Raw genomic sequence first — 16,599 nt, forward strand, 5'->3', positions numbered from 1 at the left:
CAGAGAAAGAGGATCTTCCCATCCGCTGATTCACTCCCCAGGTATCTGTAGTGGACAAGGCTGGGCTCTTTGACTGGGACCCGGAGCTTTATCCGGATCCCTCATGTGGGTGCAGGGGCCAAGGACTCAATTTTTCACTGCTTTTCCCCATACTATTAGCAGGGGGCTGGATTGGAAATAGAGCAGCTAGGGCTTGAACCTGCGCCCATAGGGGATGCCAGCTTCACACATAGTAGCTTAATGTACTACTCCACAGCTCTGGCTCCAAGACTTTTTCTCTTAGCTTTCTGAGCTCCCAGCTTGGAAATGGGGTGCAGGGAGGGGTGGCCATTGCTTTGCATTACAAACACAAACCACCTGGAGCTATACCTTTGCCTACCTCAAGCATGGAGTTCTGAAGTTTGTGGGGACCTGGCATTGGCTGTGATTTCATCAGGCATCTCAAACAGCTGATGGTCTTTGAGGTGGAGAAGTGAAGAAAGTGAGTTTGTGTTGGGTGCTCTGAGCCAGCTTCTGGTCATCCATGGTGGCTTCACAGTAGCCATGTATGCTGTCATGATCAGCCCCCCTCCCCTCACCCGTGAGGCACCTGCTGTCAGGGTGACTCACCTTCCACGGGACCCAGCCTGGTCCTAGCCCTTCGTCTTGGAAGTGAGGAAGTTGGGTTGCAGAGATATGGTTTGCTGGGACCTGATGCCCTTGGCTATAATTCATGGTGGTCCTGGCACTTACACTGGCAGGTGTTTCAGTAGAAGATACGGGGTAGGGGAGCAACAGGGGTGCAAAAGAGAGTACCTGATAGGAGTCCTGGGCCTGAGAGGGGACTGACCAGGGAACAGAGTGGCACTGACTTTTCAGGAAGCCCTGTGTCTGCCTGACGTCAAGGCCCCCAGAGTCTGTCTGGATTTTGCCAGTGAGTGGAGTGGCACATGCTGAGGAGTGGCAAAAGATGAGGCTGCTGACCCCAGGGGCTGCTGTGGGCAGGTCTGAGAGCCCAGTGCTAACATTCTTCTCCCTGTCTTGCAGTCGAGTCATCCTGCCCGTGTCTGTAGATGAGGTAAGTCCTTGTTCCTCCTCTCCCTCCGTCATCCCGCACGCGTGCTTTCGGGCCCCCGGGAGCCACCGTCGTTTGTGTAGTGTTCTGGTTTGTTCTGAGGGATGACCAGGGCTCAGTGCATATGCTCCTGTGCTGCTGCCAGTGGAAGGAAGGGACTTGTCTGCGTCTGAAGCAACAGTGCATAGTCTAGCCAAGCTCTTGGCATACTGGGTGCTTTGAATAGACTCTAAACCACTCCCGTGCCCTGCCACAGCCATTCCCGTTTGGGGCCTGTTGTTGAAGGGATTAAGTGTGTGCTGATACACTCCGAGACATGCTGGGGAGAGTGCCTGGTGCTGGCTGTGCTTACCAGCCCAGCAGGGCAGGAACTCTCTGAGCCCTCACAGGATGGTTGGCTAGCCTGACACAGAGCCCTCCTCTTACTGAGGGCTGGCCGGTCCCCCCAGGCCTTTTATGGTCCCCCGCCTGACATCCCTTCATATGGGGATCTGGCAGCACTTGCCACAAGAAGGTTCAAAGGCCGTGCTGACTCAGAGCTGCTATTGCCCACAGCCAGGACCTTCCTCGTCCCACCCTTCCTCTCAGCTTCCTCCACCTGCCTTTCCTGGCTCACCCTCACTCCTTGCCTCCTCCTTGCCTTAACGTGAACTTGGGTGAGGCCAGTTAGCCAGAGCAGTGCCCTCAGCTACAGAGTTCTGTCTCTCTCTCCTCCAGTGCTGGCAGCAAGCTCCCATGCTAACTTCCACTCTGTTCCAAATGTGGACTGCACCTTTGGCAAAGGACATCAGGCCAGCAGAGCCCCCAGCACCCTTAGCCGAGACACGTGCCAAGCTTCCTGGCACCCAAGAGTGGTGCGCAGGCCTTGGCTCATGTCTGATGGGAACTGGGGAGACTTGGGCAGGGGCCACAAAAGTGTGCCTTAAACATGACCTGGGAGTTCTGGGAATGACATAATGGGAGAACTGAGCTTGGGGATCCCAGAGGAGAAAGGGGTGGCTGCACAGAAGCTGTAATGCCCCTGTACCTGGGCTGGCAGGTGTAGGTTTGGGGCAGGTGTCCTGTTCATCCACCTCCTCTGGGGGTTTTCCTTTGTTTAATCAAAAGAGCAAGTGGTGATTTTCTGATTTTTTTTTCCCAAATCAGACGACTCAGCCAGGCTCAGCCAGGCTCAGCGGCAGGCTCCTAACCTGGGAGCTTAACTCTTAGGGATCCAGTGAGCTCTGCTATATAGGATGATTTCCTCCTTCCCCCTACCCCATGGGTCCCCCTGGAACTCTGCATTTCCTGAAGGTGCTATTTAGGGGTGAAATTAGTCATTTTAGAGGGGGAAGGTGGGACTATAAACTGGGCCTGGATTCTGGGAGTCAGGAAGCGTCAGAGCTGTCCCCCTAGCACCTCTGGGCTGCTCTGTGGTGAGGCTGCTGGGCCAGGATGCCTCTGGTGGCCCTGAGAAGGTGGGAATGGGAACATTGCCTCCTGCCTTGGGAGTGCCTGCCACCCGCACTTTCTGGCTTGTGATTTTTTTTTCTTTTTGGTAGCACTGAGGAAGTGGTGGGCGGGGTGAGGAAGGTGTCAGATTGAGCTCTAGTGAGGCTACATCTGTTTGTCTAGTGGTGGTGTGGTGGTCAGCCCATTCGCAGCAAGAAATGGTGAACGAGAGATCCGCACCCAGCCCTGTAGGGTGGAAGTGGAAGCTGCTCTTTTCGCGGCGCGAACCTTAGTTCAAGAAGACTAGAGAGGGATCCAGAGTACGGAAGCCAAAGGATGAGCAAGCAGTGATTAACCTGCTCTGTCTTTGTCAATCAGCCCATCCTGACTCATGGTTCCATGGGAACAGCTGGGCATCATGTGACAGGTGGCTTCACTTCCGACATTGGAGGTAATGACTTGAGGCCCCTGAAACGCTCTGATTTTGGCGGTAGAGAGAACAGGTCGTGCGTTTAGAATCATCCAGTGGCCTGGATCAATATTTGGGGGCAGAACTGGCTCCGCTTGGTCAGCACCCCTGGCCTGCTACCATGCAGGGTTTCGAGACATTTTGCAGCTCCCAGGCTGTTTGACATGGGTGTGCCCCATCAGTGGCTTGTGGCCCAGATCTGCCAGCCTGCTTCTGTGGGCAGGGCCATCGGACTTCTCTTTTTCCCAAGATTCCTGGTACCACCCCCTAGGGTTGCCTGACCCGACAGAGTCCCAGGAGGGGAGTGGGGACCTGCAGCTATACTGGGTTTCACGTGTTTCAGGTTAGACTTTCTGGGCTGCCCATGCCATCTTCTTACCCCCATAGCTGGTGTTGATGAGGTAGCAGCAGTGGTGGGGTGAGGGCATTTTCATTTTTCTTAACTGGGAACCAATCTCAAGGGTCAGGCAGCATGGCGCTAGGACCCCAGTCTCTTTGGGGTTCTTTGGTCTGACCTTCCCCACCTCCACCCTACGTCTGGCTGCTTCCCTAGGATGCAGAGCAGCTATGCCCCAGGGAACTCTTGTGACAGGGGAAGTGTCCCTGGCTTGTAGCTTACCCCCTTGGGTGAGCAAAACTGCCTTCACTTTCTCATTGGGATTAAAGGATCAGAATATCAAGAGAGATTAGGGGAGAAGGTGCCAGCCAACAAGCCGATCCTCTTAGAGCCTACCCCCGATTGCTGAAGAGAAACCGAAGGAAAGTGATTAGCTGCTGCCTGAGGGGGTGGTGCAGGCATCTCCCCCAGCAGCAGTGCCAGCCAGCCAGCCACCAGCAGTCCCCTGCCCCCGGCCCTCTCCCCTGGCTGCCCTTTAGGATTGCTGAGTCAGTGCTTGGAAGTGCTTCTGGCTGCTCTGCAACGGAACTCACCCTCCTCCTTAAGAAGTCCTGGCTGAGCCAAATCCTGGCCCATTGGGTGTGTGCCCTCAGCTAGGGGCATGCTGGGTTTGGAAAGGCATGGGGACAGTCCAGGGATTCCAGGTGGGGTGAACGGGGCTGAGGTAGCACCAGTGTTACTCAGGATCTGCCAGGTTAAGGTGCCTGACTGTCCCCCAGAGGTGCCCCTTTATGGGGTTAACTGGGGCCTTGGCGATGTGTGCTGAGTGTTTGCTTGGGGGATGGGTTCTTACAGCTTTGTGGTGAGCAGGGACTTTGTGGTGTCCTGCTCTGCTGCGCAGAAATGTCCCTGCTGTACTCCCGTTGTGGCAGGCAGGGGTCAGGCAGCAGGTGCCCACAGATGCAGTGGCACTGTCCTGCTCTCGGAGAGACACATTCTTGTTGTCCACCCCTGGGGTGCCAGGAGTTTGGGGCAAGGGGTGGTAGAAGGTGAGGAGGAAACCCTTCATTTTCCCTGCTCCAGCCCAGACCTTTCCTTAGGCAAGTCCTGACTGCTTTTCATTTTTTCATCCCCCTGAAGCTGCAGTGCCTGCTTGGCCAGGCAGCACTGCCTGCATTGGCTCTTGCTCTCAGGTCGCTTTTCACTTTATTCTCCCCTCCATGCAGTTTCCTGAGAAGGGGCAGGAGGGCCAGGCCGGGCGATGCCCAGCCCATTGGCCTTAGCCCTGAACTGTCCTGCGGGAGGTCAGAGGAGGCTGGTGACTGGATAAGGTGGCGTGTAACCCAAGTACAGGGAAACCAGGCTTCTGCGGCTAATGGCTGCCCACGGAGAAAGTGTGCCCCGGGTGGGATGTGGGCGCATTGAGGGGCTGGAAGCGGCGAGGAGGTTGGGCTGCCTGTAAGATTCTGAGACGCTTCCGGGCTGAGAAGCAGGCCAACATGGGAAAGGAAGTAGACAGCAAAGGTTTGATGATTTCACAGTGCCATAGGTAGCTTTGGTAATGAATTGTGTCTTAGTATTGTGTTTTTTTTTTTTAAGGATTTATTTATTTGAAAGGAAGAATTAGAGAGAGAGTTGTTCTATCCAGAATAAGCTCCTGAGTGGGAGAGTTCCAGGTGATCTGATGGGAAAGGCTGCAGCAGGTGCGCAGTGAGTAGCTGCCATGAGTAATGCCTGTCTGTCTGTTCCTGTAGTACCAAGTAGGGCAGCTGTATTCTGTGGCTGAGGCCAGCAAGAATGAGACAGGCGGCGGCGAGGGCGTGGAGGTGCTGGTGAACGAGCCGTATGAGAAGGATGGCGAGCGAGGCCAGTACACGCACAAGATCTACCACCTGCAGAGGTATGGGACGGCCAGGGCCGGGGGACGGTGGGTGTGTGTGCTGCCGGGGTGTACTCACGTTGCCATGGCAGCAGGCCCCAGTGGTACTTCTTTGTTCATCTGGGGAATTTTATTTATTTGAGAGGCAGAGAAACAGTGGGAGAGAAACAGGAAGACAGAGCTTCAGTCTGCTGGTTCGCTCCCCACATGCCTGCCGTGGCTGACGCCAGACCAGGCCAGGCCAGCTGAATCCAGGAACTCAATCTGGGTCTCCCCACATGGGTGGCAAGAACCCAGTGACATGAACCATCACTTGCTACCTGCCTTCCAGGGAGTGTATCAGCAGGAAGCTGGAAATGGGAACATAGCCTTGTCCTCAAACCCAGACACTTTAAAGCCAACATTGTGGCACAGCAAGTTGAGCTGGCACTTGCACTGCCAGCATCCCTAATTGGAGTGCTGGTTTGAGTGCTGGCTACTCCACTTCTTTTTCTTTCTTTTTTTTTTTTAATTTAAAGATTTATTTATTTTTATTGGAAAGGCAGATTTGCCGAGAGGTAAGACAGGAAGATCTTCCATTCACTGGTTTGCTCCCCAAGTGACCACAATGACGGGAGCTGAGCCCATCCAAAACCAGGAGCCAGGAGCTTCTTCCAGGTCTGCCACTTGAGTATAGGGTCCCAAGACTGGGCCATCCTTTACTGCTTTCCAAGGCCAGCAGCAGAGAACTGGAAGGGAGCTGGAGCAGCCGGGATACAAACTGGCACCCGTATAGGATCCTGGTGCATATAAGGCAAGGAGTTTAGCTACTAGGCTACCGTACCAGACCCTACTTCACTTCTGATCCAGCTTCCTGCTAATGTGCCTGGGAAGGCAGTGGAAGATTGAGTTCCTGGCTCCAAGCTTTTTACTGACTCAGACCTGGCCATTTGGTTTGCTCGCTCGCTCCCTCCCTCCCTCCCTCCTTCCCTCCCTCTCTGTTGTTCTGCCTTTCAGATAAATAAATACATCCTTTTTTTTAAGATGTATTTATTATTTTTATTGGAAAGGAAGATATACAGAGAGAAAGAGAGACGAAGATCTTCTGTGCGATGGTTCACTCCCTAAGTGGCTGCAACAGCTGGAGCTGTGCCAATCTGAAGCCAGGAGCCTTTTCTGGGTTTTCCATGCAGGTGCAGGGTCCCAAAGCTTTGGGTCATCCTCGATTGCTTTTCCAGGCCACAAGCAGGGAGCTGGATGGGAAGTGGAACTGCTGGGATTAGAACTGGCGTCCATATGGGATCCCGGCACGTTCAAGGCAAGGACTTTAGCTGCTGTGCTATCACGCCAGGCCCAATAAATAAATCTTAAAATAAAAAACAAACCCAGACACTTCAGCGTGGGACAAGGGCATCCCAAGCAGTGTCTTTTTTTTTTTTTTAAGATTTTTTTTTTTTTAATTTTTATTGGAAAGGCGGATATACAGAGAGGAGAGACAGAGAGGAAGATCTTCTGTCTGATGATTCACTCCCCAAGTGAGCGCAACGGCTGATACTATGCTGATCCGGAGCCTGGAAGCTCCTCCGGGTCTCCCATGCGGGTACAGGGTCCCAAAGCTTCGGGCTGTCCTCGACTGCTTTCCCAGGCCACAGGCAGGGAGCTGGAAGGGAAGCGGGGCCACCGGGATTAGAACCAGTGCCTATATGGGATCCCGGGCGTGCAAGGTGAGGACCTTAACCACTGCGCCATCGCGCCGGGCCTCCCAAGCAGTATCTTAACTGCAGCATCCGAAGCCTACCTCTTTGCTGTTCCGATGCTTCTCCTAGAGCTGCCATAATCTGCCTCTTGTAAGGTACACACAGTCATCAGAGCATTGGGAAGTAGAGACAGGCTGCGTGATGTCACCGCAGCAGTCTGTTCTTGATATACATTCATATTCATTTCCAGAGGTCCACATGTCCCAGTAAAATTCCTTCTGCGTGGATCTGTCCATGTGCTTGTGTGTGTGTAAATCTACAGGAACTATTTCTGAAGTTAGAATCAAGATTAGGTTAATATTTCAATCCCGATTCTGTAAAATCAGATGCTGATGAGGTTTTATACCTCTCTTTGGATCAAAAGCATGAATATGTTCAATGGAGGCGTGAACTGATTTGTGTATCCAGATCCACAGCAGACCATGCACCTTTGCTGAGTCTCTCACCACAGGGTGCTGAAAGCAGTTGTCACAGACCAGCCAGCAGGCAAGGCAGACTGAGCCACTGTGAGGAAGTACCCAGAGCTGGAAAGACTACACCGGAAACTTTTTTTGTTTTAAATTTATTGCTGTAAAAGCGCCTCCCATCATAATGTTTTAAGCAGTTTCAAGTGCGCAGTGACACAGTGACATGAAGTGCAGTGACTTCTCTGCTACTGAAGCTTGAGTGGTGATTCCTGGAAACAAAAACGGAAGTGGAAATGATTTCACTTGGGTTTGGTGAAATCCCCAGCTCCCGCGATGAATGCTCTGCCACCTCAGCCACGGTGCCACAAGCACTGAGCCCGAGGAAAGCAATGCTGAGCAGGGAGGCCCTCCCCAGGACCCTGTTTGCTTGGCAACGCTCGCCTTCCTTCTGGCCTGCTCCTCCTCCTCCTCAGTCCCCACTGAGTTGAGTGTCAGCAGCTCCTCCTTGCAGAGTTAGCAGAGATTGCTCTGTCCCTGTGGTGTGTCTATATACTTTTCCTGTTTTATTTGAAAATAGAGCTGGAGAGCTCCCATCCACTAACTGACTCTCCAGGTGCCCACAGCATCCTGGGCTGGGCCAGGCTGAAGCCAGGAACCCTGAGCTCTGTCCACGTCTCCCGTGTGGGTGTCAGGGACCCAAGCACTCAAGTCCTCACCTGTTACCTCCTGCTTGGAAGCTGGAGACGAAACAGGACGAGGACTTGAACACTGGCATTGTGGTGGACATGCAGGTGTCCCAAGAAGCATCTGTGCAGCCATGTCAAGTGCTTACCCTTCTTTCTTTTGAAAGAAGACTTTTTTTTAAATTGCAAAATTAGTTATTTTTATTGCAAAGAGAAGAGACAGAAAGGAAGATCTTCAGTCCAGTGATTCACTCCCCAAGTGGCCACAATGGCCAGTGCTGTACCAATCCGAATCCAGGAGCCTTTTCTGGGTCTTCCACGTGGGTGCAGGGTCCCAAGGCTTTGGGCCATCCTCGACTGCTTTCCCAGGCCACAAGCAGGGATTTGGATGGGAAGTGGAGCAACCGGGATATGAACCAGTGCCCATATGTGATCCTGGCACATTCAAGGTGAGGACTTTAGCCGCTAGGCCATTGCACTGGGCCCTGGAAGAAAATTTTAAAAAGATGGTGATGTTGGTCTTTTAGGCTGGAAGGGCCAGGTCAGTTGGTTCTACTTTGTCCAACCAATGTGTCAGAGTGGAAGGATGAGGCTTTCCTACCAGAGAGATATTGGGGAGTGCTGAGGTGTGTGTGTTGTGGCTTAGTTGGTAAAACTGCCCCTTGAGACACTTCAGCCCTATCCGAGTACTCAGGATTGATCCCAGCTCCTGGCTTTGGCCTGGCCCAGCCAAGTGTTGCAGGCCACTAGGAAGTAAGCTAGTAGACGGAAGATATTTCTCTGTCCATCCCCCCACCCTGACTCTGGCTATCAAATAAGTAAGTAAATAAAGCGAGTAGAAGCTTTGAGCTGCTACACTACTCTTTTCTTATCACCAAATCATCCAACTTGAGGAAATAAAGCCACCGTGGCTGCTGCTGTCTCCTGGCAAAGACAAAGCCATGCTGTGCTGACAGCCAGGTGTCTGTTCGGGCAGGGACGGTAACTCGCTGCTACACTCCTCCTCCCCTCTGCCCAGTCACGGGCTGTGGATTTCATGTTTCCATCCTCTCTCACGCTCTTCACTGTCTCGCTTCCTCCCAACTCCCCACCCAGCTCCCAGCATGCTGCCTGCATGCTCTGTTGCTCCCAAAGTTGCACGAGGTTTCCCTCTGCCCGTGGGTGATACCTATGCCCTCAAACGTGGTGTGCAAGCTCTTTCAGGATGTGGCCACAGTGTCCTCCAGGTTCCCTGCCTCGGGCCCTGCGCCAGCCCTTTGTCTTTTCTCCCTTGGCTTAGCTTTTGTGCTGTCACTCGCCTTCTTTGTCCAGCTGAGACCTCCTCAGTGTGCCTTCTGTGGCCCAACTGTGCCTGGGGAGCCCCTGTGTGCAGCGCTGCCTGCACTGGGTTCCCCCGGGGCTCACCGGCCTTGCCTGCTGAATTGTCCTCCTCGCCGCTGGACTGCATACTCTTCCTGGGGAAGGCACCTCTCTGTGTATCTGGCACACAGGAATCCTCACCTGCTGGAGTGGCACGGAATGTGTGTCCATCAGGAATGTTCTGAGTTAACTCTTTGTGGGGGTTAGCTCTGTGTTCTGAGGCCTGAGGCCCTAAAGCTGATGAGGTGGCTAGAGTCTGCTGAGCACTCAGGAGGTTACCCTGGAAGACCCGGGAGTTAGCATGTGCCCCCCTTCACAGCTAGGATACCCACTTTCCATGCTGGAGGACCTGGCTTTGATACTGGGCTCCAGCTCCTGTTTCCAGCTTCCTGCCTATGTTGACCCCAGAAAGCAGCAGCTGATGATTCAAGTCACTGGGTCCCTGCCGCCCAGCAGGGAGATCTGGATTGAGTGACTGGCTGCCAGCTCCTGCTCAGCCCAGCCCTGGTCATTGCAAACATCTAGGAAGTAGACCAGCACATGGGAATTCACTAAGTCTTTCTGTTCGTCTCCCTAACTCTCACATGAATTGTTTTCTTAAAGAGACAACAGGAAAAAAGAAAATATGCATTAAAACACAAACACACACAACTGGGCTCATAGCCTACATGTTGTTCTGTAACCTGAGATAAGAATTGAGTAGAAGGCCAATGGCCCTGAGGCCCTGCTGGACTCTCAGAACTGGTGAAAATACACTGGATCCTCTTGGGTTCTGCATTGCCAACTTAGCCAATCTCCCTGGTCCCTGAGCCTCGCCTGGTCCCCACCTGCAGGTCTCTCCTTGGTGTCTCAGGCCTGTGTGGTGTCATACCCTGACCCCAGTGAGCTCTGGATAACTGGGGAATGATAACATAATGGATGATAGGCCCGACAGGTAGCCTGTGGTCTCATCCCCTGTCCTGTTCTGGTAGGTGGCTGGGCAGGCGTGGCTGGGTGGCCATGACCAGGCAAGCAGCCTCTCACACACAAGAGTAACGTGCTAATTTCGCAGAGCACTGCAGGCTAGCTCCCTGCTGGAGAAGCTGGGTCTGTGACCCAAAGCTTGGGTGTGTGAAGGCTTCCTCGGAGCCTGTTGCCACCACCTTCACTCCTCCATTTCTCTCCATCATCCATTTGTTTTTTTTTTCATTGTAGCAAAGTACCCACATTTGTTCGAATGCTGGCACCAGAAGGAGCCCTGAACATCCACGAGAAAGCGTGGAATGCCTACCCTTACTGCAGAACCGGTGAGTGTGGGCATGGCCAGCCACGGGGCTGAGGGCCCCACAGTGTAGTAAGTGTGGTTGAGTAGGGCTGAGGATTCACCCTCGTTTCCCAGGGAAAGCCGGTGAAGGGGGAAGCTGGGCTTCCTGCGGCTTGCGGTGCCTATATTCTACACAACTCAGCAGTCAGCTGTGCGAGCCACCAGCCGCCATGGCCTCCGATTATGTTTGCAGATTAAAAGAGGTTCTCTGTATGCATGTTGAAAATACATCAAAACAAAAGAAAATTAGTTAAAATTCCGGTGTAGTTTAGTAGTCCATTTTTTTCATGCACATGTATATTCTCCACACATATTTTGTAAACAAATTTCAGGGAATCACTAAATTTTTAGTTGCCTGTTATCCTCCAATAAATGGAGAATGGATTCCATTTGTTGGAATCCAAATGTTGCCAGGTTGGCTGTTATTCCAAATGGTTAATTGGTCATGGCTGCCTAGTATTCCATACCTTGGAACTCCCGTGTGACCCGACCCTGACCTTGCCAGTTGTGTGATATATTTGCACTGGGTTTCAAAAGCAGCCCTGAGCCCAGGCACTCTTGAGCAAGACGGTCCCATGCAAGGGCCTGTGGAGTGACCTTCCTGTCTTGGATGAAACCCTGAGGAAAAGCGGCAAAGGAAACAGTAAGATTGTTTGGGGAAAGTTTAAACAAGCCCAATTTTTGATGACCCAGGATTTCAAGACAGCTGTCTGTGCTTGCCTAGAGTATACACAACTTTTTCTTGGGCAGACAGGCACTGCTGTCACAGAGCTCTGAGCTGATGGCTTATACTGAGGCAACACATGCTACAGCTGAGGGTGGCTGTGGACTTTTTGTCTGTCTCAGCGACTCTCTTGTGTGGAGTTGGTAGAAAGAAAATGAAAGATTTGAGCTTGATCACTTCCTTTGGGGCAGTTCATGCTCCCAGCTTCCCACGCTTCCCAGGTCTCAAAGGCCGCCCAGGAGTAGACCTCTGGGCCCGACCTGCCACATGTCCCAGAGGAGTCCTTTGAGGTCCCCGGGGACTTGTGCGCCAGGTGAGTGACCTTTCTCCCCAGTAACCTCCCTCTATCAGCACGGGCGGCCTGCCTCTGGGTCCCTCTGCCGGCCTCTGCTGGCCTGTGCTACCTCACTTGTTTGATTTGCTGAGACCCAGCACTTGCTAGATTGTATCTGGTGACAGTGTGGTCTTTATGTGACCCTGTGATCCTTATTCTGGGACTTTGGGAAGAGCTAAAGCTCAGAACACGAGATCATTGCTCTTTGTAAGCCTCTGTGGCCCTATGCAGACAAGTTCAAGGACCTCGCGTGTATCAGGAGATGTACAGTAGGTGCTGGACGACTGTGTAACACGTAGTTTTATTGCTTTAGGTAAAAATGCAAGCTTCACCACTTCTGAAACCCTGAGCACAAAACTGTTCAGTTACTGGAAATGAGGCATGCGTACCTGTCCTTAAAGACAGTGTGCAGTGTGGCTGGGTGTGGCTGGGCTGAGGCCAAAGGTGAATTTTCTTGATAGCCAAAAGAGCTGCAGTGGGCATGCGTGCTAAGAACTTTGGCCAACGTGGCACAGAGAAGGCAAACAGCATGTACTTCTCCATGTCTGGGCAGGGTTCTGGGTACATAGCTGGTGCCAACTGGGAGATGCTGCTGTCCTCTGTAATTCTAGGGAGGGAGCACTGCAGCTGTCATAGGCTTTTTAATTTTTTTTTAAGACAAAACAAATGTTAGTTCTTGACCACAAGGACAAGAAAAATAAACATAGGATTTGTAGATATTCCATGGAGAAGAAAGATGGAGTGGGGGAAGAACAGTGTGATGCCATCAGGGGGTGATAACTTCCTAAAAATTCACCTTGGTTTTTTTTTTTTCTTTTTTTAAGATTTATTTATTTTATTGGAAAGGCAGATGTACAGAGAGAAGGAGAGACAGGAAGATCTTCCGTCCTATGATTCACTCTCTAAGTAGCTGTAACGGCCGGTGCTGCGCTGATCTGAAGCCAGGAGCCAGGAATTTCTTTCCGGGTCTCCCACACGGGTGCAGAGTCCCAAAGCTTTAGCCTGTCGTTGACTGCTTTCCCAGGCTACAAGCAGGGAGCTGGATGGGAAGCGGGGCTGCTGGGATTAGTACTGGCGCCCATATGGGATCCCGGCGCGTTCAAGGCGAGGACCTCAACCATTATGCTATCGTGCCAGGCCCAAAATCCACCTTCATATAGATTGGATCTGTTGAGTCTTAAACCTGCAGTTAGACACCTGCTCTTTTTGAGTAAAAGGTGGAAGCAGGCAAGAGGGGCTTCTTTCCAGTTGCCGGCAGGGCTGAGAGGGAGCTTATTGGTTGGAACGTCTGAGCCTGGCCTGACTAGATCAAAGTGTGAAATAAGGTGGAAGAGGCACAGGGTAGATTCCCCCTGCCTTTGAGAAGGCTTGAGCCTTACCTCTCCGAGTCAGGCGGAAGTAGATTTGGGAAGTTTTACTCATCCTCGATGTTTTCTCTTCCTTTATTTCTCTTTTGCACCAGCAGCTGATGGGTTGTGATGTGAGGCTGGGGTAAGATGGGGGTTGGTCTGGGCAGGGAAGTGAGAAGAAAGAGGGAAGTCTTGGTTTCTTCTGCTAGGTTGGCCTCTAACTGGATACAGTTTCACCAGAGCCATACTTTGTGGGTTTCCTAAAACATTCCCCATATACCTTGAGTTGCAACAGAAAGCCCAGGGGGCTGCTGCCACTGCACAGCTGGCAGGGAGGGGCAGGGAGGATGAGAGGTCAGGTGGACTGTTCGGTCACCCATGCTGGCCTTGAAGGCTGGGCAGACCGTTGCATTGGTCATTGCAGACTTCCAGGAGCTGGTGAAGATGAATGCATGCCAGGCGTCAGACTGTGAAGTCGTGCTGAATACAGTGTTACTAGTAAAACCAGATAGTCCTATTTGCTAATCAGGACATTATTTGTTTGTGGATTCTTCTTTATTTTTTTTAAAGATTTATTTTTATTATTTTTTTTATTGGAAAGGCGGATATACAGAGAGGAGAGACAGAGAGGAAGATCTTCCATCCGATGATTCACTCCCCAAGTGAGCACAACGGCCGATACTATGCCGATCTGAAGCCAGGAGCCTCTTACGGGTCTCCCACACGGGTGCAGGGTCCCAAAGCTTTGGGCCGTCCTCATCTGCTTTCCCGGGCCACAGGCAGGGAGCTGGATGGGAAGCGGGGCCACCGGGGTTAGAACCAGCGCCCATATGGGATCCTGGGCGTGCAAGGCGAGGACCTTAACCACTGCGCCACTGCACCGGGCCCCTGTGGATCCTTCTACCCAGAAAACCAAATTAAAACCAGAATAACCATGTACAGGGGCCATGTACAGAATAACCATGTACAGTGTGGCAGTATGGCAGGTTAAGTTACTGCCTGCAATTCCAGGATGCTGTATGAGCACTGGTTTGAGTCCTGACTGCTCTGCTTCTAGTCTAGCTCCCTGCTGCTGTTACTGGGAAAGCAGCAGAAGATGGTCCTAGTACAGTACTTGAGCCCCTGCACCCACAGGGGAGATCCAGATGAAATTCCTGGCTCCTGGCTTCAGATTGGCTCAGCTCTGGCTTTGTGACCATTTGGGGGAATGAACAAGTGGATGGAAAAGCTGTGTCTCTAATTCCACCTTCCAAATAAGCATACAATTTTTAAAAAGAAGAAGAAAGTAAAACAATAGCAATGCATAGTGAAAACTACTCACCTGGTTAAGATATTACATTCATGTGTCCACTGATTAGCACATTCACTCCCTACAGGGGCCGAACTAGAAGAACAGGGATTGAGAATAAGGCGGTTGGCTGGGAAGCTTAGTGCCAGCATCATGAGACAGCCTGAGACAGCTGTGTCCTCCAGGGACACCCCCAGGCTCGCACCCCTCCACAGTGCTGGGAAATGAGTGCCAGTTGGCTTCCCTGGACTTCCCTCTTGTGGGTCTTTTGTCTACAAGTCACTCACCTTCTTTTATTTTTTAAAAAAATTATGTATTTGAAAGGTAAAGTTACACACAGATAGAGGGAGAGAGCAAGATGTTCCATTCACTGGTTCACTCCCCACATTAGTGTAATAGTTGGGGCTGGGTCAGACCGAAGCCAGGAGCCAGGAGTTTCATCTGAGTCTCCCACACAGGTGCAGGGACCCAAGGACCTGGACCATCTTCTGCTTTCCACTGCATACACAGTGCCCACATGGGATGCCAGCATTGCAGGTGGCAGCTTAACTTGTTATGTCACAGTGCTCACTTCTGGTTTGGTTTTTTTGTTGTTGTTGTTGTTTTAAGATATATTGTAAAGTCAGACATGCGGAGAGGAAGAAAGACAGAGAGGAAGATCTTCTGTCTGATGATTCACTCCCCAAGTGGCTGCAGTGGCTGGAGCTGAGCCAATCTGAAGCCAGGAACCTGGAGCCTCTTCTGGGTCTCCCACAAGGGTGCAGGGTCCCAAAACTTTGGGCCGCCTTTGACTGCTTTCCCAGACCACAAGCAGGGGGCTGGATGGGAAGTGTAGCTGCTGGGATTAGAACTGGCACCCATATTGGATCCTGATATGGTGAGGACTTTAGCTGCTGGGCCATCACGCCTGGCCATCCTAGTTTCTTTTTTTAAAAATAGAATTGTACTTCAAACTGGCAATAGGACAGTGACTTCAATCCCAGGCCTTTTTGCTGGTGTTTTCACTGATGCTTCCTCAGATGTCTATCACGGGTCAGGAAATTACTAATGGCTTCACGGATCACCTTCCTTAGGTTCCAGCCTTTCGGTGGGCCAGTCTCAGAGCTCCCCCTGGCCTCCGTTTCGGGGTTAAAGAATTTGTTATTCCCATAAACTCTGCAAACATGGCAGAGGAGCACCCACCAGACATTGAGACAGTCCCCAACTTCCGAGGGGCCTGAATGAGTCAGGTCTTTCTTGAGGGCAGGACTGACCAGTCTGCTCCCAGTGACCAGGGAGCCACAGTCATTTTCTCTCTTGAATAATGTAGCCGCAGCGCTTTCCGAGCGCATCCCGTTACAATGAGCCCGAGTGCAGGGTGCGTGAGGTCTGGTTACAGTGAGAGGAAGGGTAGGGGACAGACGTCAGCACCGGGGCCAGCGTGGCCTGCTCCAAGCTCCAACAGGTGGAGGTGATGCCCTGAGGACCATGTGTTCATAAATGACTAGCATCTTTCCTTGTCCTGCTGAGAGGAAGCCCAGAGTGGTATCGCTTTAATTAAATTTCAGTTTGGTCTTTGGGGACTCCCAAGAGGAGTGACACTTGAGGGTCGGCGTGCGTGGGTGTGCTCTTCCCTCATTGGGGTTTGGAGGTGATGGTGGCTTGAGCCACAGGGGACTGAAACCTCTTTGCTCCTCAAGGTCCCTGGGGAGCAGGACAGATATTTATTTATCTTCATTAATCTTTTTCTCTTTTCTTTCTATGTCCCTGCCTTGGAGCAGTTATTACAGTAAGTATTGTCGTGTGTGTGTGTGTGTGTGTGTGTGTGTGTGTGTGTGTGTGTGTGCAGGTGACCTATAGGGAGAGAAGAAACAAGATTGCCACTGCACCAGAGGGGCTGAGTGGCCTGCTCTCAAGCAACAGTGGAGTTGTTGAGGCTCAGTCCCAATGAGGGGCGTGGTGGGCGCCTGTGCAGCTTTATCTGTTACATCCCAACCCTTGACATTTTGCAATTAGAGTGTCTTGAGTCCCTCCCCTGCTGCTCCTGTACCCCCCTACCCCCTCCCGAGGTTATGCCTTCCCCAGGGTGGCAGCTGACCCGAGATGACTATGTAGCATCCCAGTGGGCCTGGCCCTCAGCAGGATTGGGAAAACATCTTTCCTGTAGCCATCCCATGACTCTGGCCCCTCCTCTCCCCCGGCCATGTTCATCCCAGAGCCTCTTCTCTACTGCTAAATGCAGCCAGTGGTTTCTGGGAAGCTCAGCT

The 16,599-nt window shown here is 52.0% G+C and overlaps 1 protein-coding gene across 1 annotated transcript in view; it reads left to right on the top strand.

Annotated features, from left to right (window-relative positions):
- The window catches only part of PITPNA (phosphatidylinositol transfer protein alpha), a 35,655-nt gene that overhangs the window by 2,886 nt on the left and 16,170 nt on the right, over positions 1–16,599 (top strand). Inside the window, exons 2-5 of the mRNA XM_041000261.1 lie at positions 1,027–1,057; positions 5,046–5,191; positions 10,550–10,641; positions 16,114–16,121. Of these exons, the coding sequence (XP_040856195.1) occupies positions 1,027–1,057; positions 5,046–5,191; positions 10,550–10,641; positions 16,114–16,121 (277 nt within the window). The remainder of the gene's footprint in view (positions 1–1,026; positions 1,058–5,045; positions 5,192–10,549; positions 10,642–16,113; positions 16,122–16,599) is intronic.

This window comes from Ochotona curzoniae, unplaced genomic scaffold, assembly GCF_017591425.1.
Source record: "Ochotona curzoniae isolate NIBS_2020 unplaced genomic scaffold, NIBS_Ocur_1.0 scaffold_2453, whole genome shotgun sequence".
Classification (NCBI taxonomy): Eukaryota; Metazoa; Chordata; class Mammalia; order Lagomorpha; family Ochotonidae; genus Ochotona; species Ochotona curzoniae.